At 37.2% G+C, this 5,096-nt stretch overlaps 1 protein-coding gene across 1 annotated transcript; it reads left to right on the forward strand.

The window, feature by feature from the left end:
* Window positions 1-1,725: 1,725 nt before the first annotated feature.
* On the forward strand, window positions 1,726-2,901 carry LOC105851916 (uncharacterized). Its single transcript, XM_012714865.1, has one exon. It carries the CDS (start codon window positions 1,726-1,728, stop codon window positions 2,899-2,901), a length of 1,176 nt encoding a protein of 391 aa, XP_012570319.1.
* The last annotated feature ends 2,195 nt before the right edge of the window (window positions 2,902-5,096 follow it).

Raw genomic sequence — 5,096 nt, forward strand, 5'->3', positions numbered from 1 at the left:
TTGTCTTTTCCTCCCACCTCTATATCTCATCATTTATATGTCTTTAACTAAGAGAGGAAGCGATTGATAGATTGAGTGTTAAGATATAGAGATTGACTTGTTGTCCCTAAATTATATTCACTTTATGTGTTTTCTTACTTTGTGTTAATTTTTGTTGTTGTTATGAACAATGAAATTTGAATCCATCTCAAATTTCACCTTAGATAAATAAGCTCAATTGCCCATTGAATAGAACATAAAAGGCATGAGACTTTGCTTTCATGAGCCTGGAGATTGAGAGAATAACTATATCATATAGTTTCGAAGCAATCTTCTCTCTCATTACAAAGACTAACACCAATACCAAATATCAGCTGATCAATACTCCATTCTCCATGCATTATAGACTCAGTATATTACCAATATTTTTTTCTACTTTAATCATATAAACTAAAATTTTAAAGATAAAAAAAATAAATAAATAAATAAATAAAGAAACATATTGGACCAGTAACATATTTGAGGACCTCCTCGTAGGTTACTCAGATCTCGATATTATTTCTGTTGGCAAACCTAGGAATCACCACCCACCAAAAAAAATATGCTCTTGCACTATTTGGTTACTATATATCATCCTCATCAATTAAAAGCTAAAATATGCCTAATTATAAGCTCTACAATCTAAATAGTGATCCTCTTTTTTTGCTTAATGGGACTACGACTATGTTAAGCCCAGGGAGGATGACAGTACTGGGCCTAGTCCTGACCCAGTCATAAGACCCAATTAGAAAATTAAAACAAACAGCCAACAAATGTTACATATATGGGTATAAAAACTAGGTTTGATTTAATTTTGAGAGAAAAAAGAAGATTAAAATAATAATAATAATAATAATAATAATAATAATAATAATAATAATAATAATAATAATAAAAAATTAGATATTGGTTTTGTTCGGTTTTTGTAATGTATTTTTACGGAATCTAAACCAAACCACATTAAAACAATGAATAATATGACAATTTAAATTTTTTTGTGAACACTTTGGATTTTTTTTATAGCATCACAATTATATATGTTGCAATGATATAAAAAATATATAATGTTTAAATGTAGTCTTAAATATAATTTTAATAATTTATTTTTTATAAGTGGTGTATTTTAGTTGGTCATTGAAATTATTTTTAACAATTGTCAATGTGTCTACTATAATATTCTTAAAAAAACATATATTCAACTAAATAATAAGTTTTCACTTGAAAAAACTCTCATTGCATGCTTTGAAATAAATATAAACTCTTTGAAATGAAGGACATTTATCAATGTTCTCGGTATTTTCATTATGTCCTTGTACATTTTGCACAATTAACTTTATAATTGATCCAAGATTAGACTTCTATAGTTCACAATAATTATCATACAATTGTTTAAAAGAACTATAAAAAAAATATTGGAAGTTAAATATAATTCAAATGTTGTTGTTTTGGGCCAAATTAATTTGGTTCCACATTGTACCCCATATAAATACTTTTATGTGTATAGTTTTAACTACTAATGTCATTTTGATATACTAATGAAAATCAGAAAATAACTCTCTTCCATAATCTCTCTCTCTTTTCTCCATCATCTTCTAAAACATCACAATTTTCAATTATCAATTTTCACCATTGATTCACCCTCCATTCTTGATAGTGTTCCAACATTTGGCACCAAGAGCAAGGTTCAGATCCAATTCCGCTGCAATCATGTCCGTTTCCAATGACAAAATTCCTAACAACCTTCCGATTCTTGATTCGAAGAATTATGACAAATGGCACAAACAAATGAAAGTTTTGTTTGGATATCAAGATGTTCTTGATATGATTACCGATGGCATTACTCCTCTTGGTAAAGAGGCTACAACAGCTCAAGAAGCGAAATTCAAGGAAGACAAGAAGAAAGACTACAATGCCCTTTTCTTGATCCATTCTTGCGTCGATAGTGACAACTTCGAAAAAGTTGGCGATTGCGACTCGGCGAAGACAGCTTGGGGTATTCTTGAGAAAGCTTATGCTGGTGTGAATAAGGCGAAGGTGGTGAGATTACAAACTCATAAGCGGCAGTTTGAGTTACTTCAAATGGAAGACAAGGAAACGATTAACGATTACGTGACGCGTGTGACACGCTTGGGGAATCAAATGAATTCGTGTGGTGAAGCCATTTCCGAACAGAATTTTGTGTCGAAGGTATTGCGTTCTTTAACACCAAGATTCGATAATATTGTGGTGGCGATTGAGGAATCGAAGGATCTCAAGACGATGACGAAAGATGAACTTCAAAGTTCATTGGAAGCTCATGAACAAAGGATGGACGAAAGAGGAAACGATAAAGCCAAAGCGGGAGTTGCTTTGCAAGCCCGTTTCAACGAGAAGAATAAGAAATCGAAAGGGAAATGGCTTTCTAGAGGAAAGAAAAACTTCCAGAATTTTGATGGAAAAGAGTCACAAAATTCAAGGAAAGGTGAGGGCAGTTCCAAAGGTGGTGGTCAAGACAACTACAAGCCGTTCGACAAAAGCACCAAGAAGTGTTACAATTGTCAAAAACTTGGGCATTTCGCAAGAAAGTGTAGAGCGAAACCAAGGGCGAATTATGCTGATGAGGCTAAGGTTGCTATGCAAGACGTGGATTATGATAACACGGTTCTTGTAATGATCACGGAAGAGAACTATGGCATCAAAGAGGTGCTGGACAGCAACTGTGACAAGAGGAAGTTGCTGGACAACAACTATTGCAGTCCAGAAAAATCTGCAATAACGCAATCGGAGAAAAATGCAATGGTAACAGTTCGAGATGGAGCTCAAGGGAGAAATGAGTGGTACTTGGACTCAGGTTGTTCGACACATATGACGGGAAGAAAGGATTGGTTCGTGAAGATCAATTAAGCCACGCGAAGTAGAGTGAAATTCGCGGATGACACGACATTAGCGGCCGACGGTGTCAGTGATGTTTTGATCATGGGAAGGGATGGTGGTCATTCCTTGATCAAAGATGTGTTGTACATTCCAGGAATCAAGTGTAATCTCTTGAGTATTGGCCTATTGCTTGAGAGGAATTACATGATTCGGATGGAAAACAAGGTTTTGCGCGTTTTGGACCAAAACAGGGTTTTGATCCTTAAGGCTCATATGGCTGCCAATAGGAATTTCAAGATTGAATTGGAAATCATGGAGCGTAGGTGCTTAGCTACAGCGGCAAGTCGTGACGAATGGTTGTGGCACTACCATCTTGGACATTTGAATTTTCGAGATCTCAACGCGTTGCGAAAGTATGAGATGGTGACTGGACTGCCTAGTATCAATATTCCAGCTGAGATATGTGAAAAGTGTATACAAGGGAAGCAACACAAGAATAGTTTCAGCAAAGATGCAGGTCATAGGACTAAACATCAGCTTGAGGTGGTGTATTCCGATGTGTGCGGACCAATGCAAGTCAGTTCGTATGGAGGTAATCGATATTTTGTCACATTTATCGATGATTTTAGTAGGAAGCTGTGGATTTATCTCATAAAGAGGAAGGATGAGGTGTTTGAGGTGTTCAAACGATTTAAATCCATGGTTGAGCGGCAAAGCGGTCACAAACTCAAAATTCTCAAAACTGATGGCGGAGGCGAATTTACTTCGAGAGAATTTGGGAAGTATTGTGATGATGAGGGTATAGTGCGTGAGGTTGTACCACCCTATACGCCTCAGCAAAATGGCGTGGCCGAGAGAAAAAATTGGACAATTATGAACATGGTGCGTAGCATGTTGAAAGGGAAGAATTTATCGAAAGAGCTTTCGGGAGAAGCTGTTGCTACAACCACCTATGTGTTGAATAGGTGTCCTACAAAGAAGCTAGAAAAGGTGACTCCAGAAGAGGTATGGTCTGGATTCAAACCGAATTTGAGTCATTTGCGCGTTTTCGGTTCGATAGCATTTCGACATATTCTGGGACAACTTCGAAATAAGCTTGATGACAAGAGTGAAATGATGTTGCTTGTCGGATATCATCCTACTGGAGGCTACAAGTTGTTTGATGTGAGTAGCAAGAAGATCGTAATTAGTCGAGATGTGATCGTGGATGAGATACAACAGTTTGACAGCAGAAAAACTGCCTTATCAGCTTACGAAATCGATTTGCCAATCGATTTATGCCACAAAAATCGACATCCTAGAGCTACTGGTGAAGTGTCAATCGATTTATGCCACAAAAATCGACATCCTGGAGCTACTGGAGAAGTGGCAATCGATTCACCAATCGATTTTCTGCAGAAAAATCAGAATTTTGCTTCTGGGGGGGTGGAAATCAATTTGCCAATCGATTTTCTGCAGGAAAATCAGAATTTTCAGCCTGCTGAAGGTGCTCTACAGCAACCTTTCAGAACTGAAACAGGTGAATCAAGTAGACGACCAACAAGGCGAAGAGGATTGCCTCAAAGACTCCGTGATTGTGAATTGTTCCAAGATAGCGAGATCAACAATGAGGGTGATCTTATTCATTTCGCTCTAATGGCCGAATCCGAACCGGTGAATACGAAGGAGGCATTAAGCGATCCAAAGTGGGTGTGTGCTATGAAGGAAGAAAGATAGCGAGATCAACAATGAGGGTGATCTTATTCATTTCGCTCTAATGGCCGAATCCGATTCGGTGAATACGGAGGAGGCATTAAGCGATCTAAAGTGGGTGTGTGCTATGAAGGAAGAGCTGGAATCAATTGAAAGGAACAATACATGGATGTTGGTTGATTTACCTAAAGGAAAAAAAGGTATTGGTGTGAAAGGTACTCTTGGCAGTGGAACTTTGTTTTCTGCAAATGGCCGAATCCGAAAGGTGAAATAATCAAGCATAAAGCTCGATTAGTTGCAAAGGGATTTTTGCAAAAGGAAGGGATAGATTTTGATGAAGTGTTCGCACCGGTAGTAAGACATGAAACCATTCGGTTAGTTGTTGTGATAGCTAATAACAACAGCTGGCCGTTATATCAAATGGACGTCAAATCGGCATTTTTGAATGGTCCACTTGATGAGGAGGTCTATGTTGGACAACCACCTGGTTTTGTGATTAAAAATCAAGAGGCAAGGGTCTACAAGTTAAGGAA

This window comes from Cicer arietinum, chromosome 4 (genome assembly GCF_000331145.2).
Source record: "Cicer arietinum cultivar CDC Frontier isolate Library 1 chromosome 4, Cicar.CDCFrontier_v2.0, whole genome shotgun sequence".
Lineage (NCBI taxonomy): Eukaryota > Viridiplantae > Streptophyta > Magnoliopsida > Fabales > Fabaceae > Cicer > Cicer arietinum.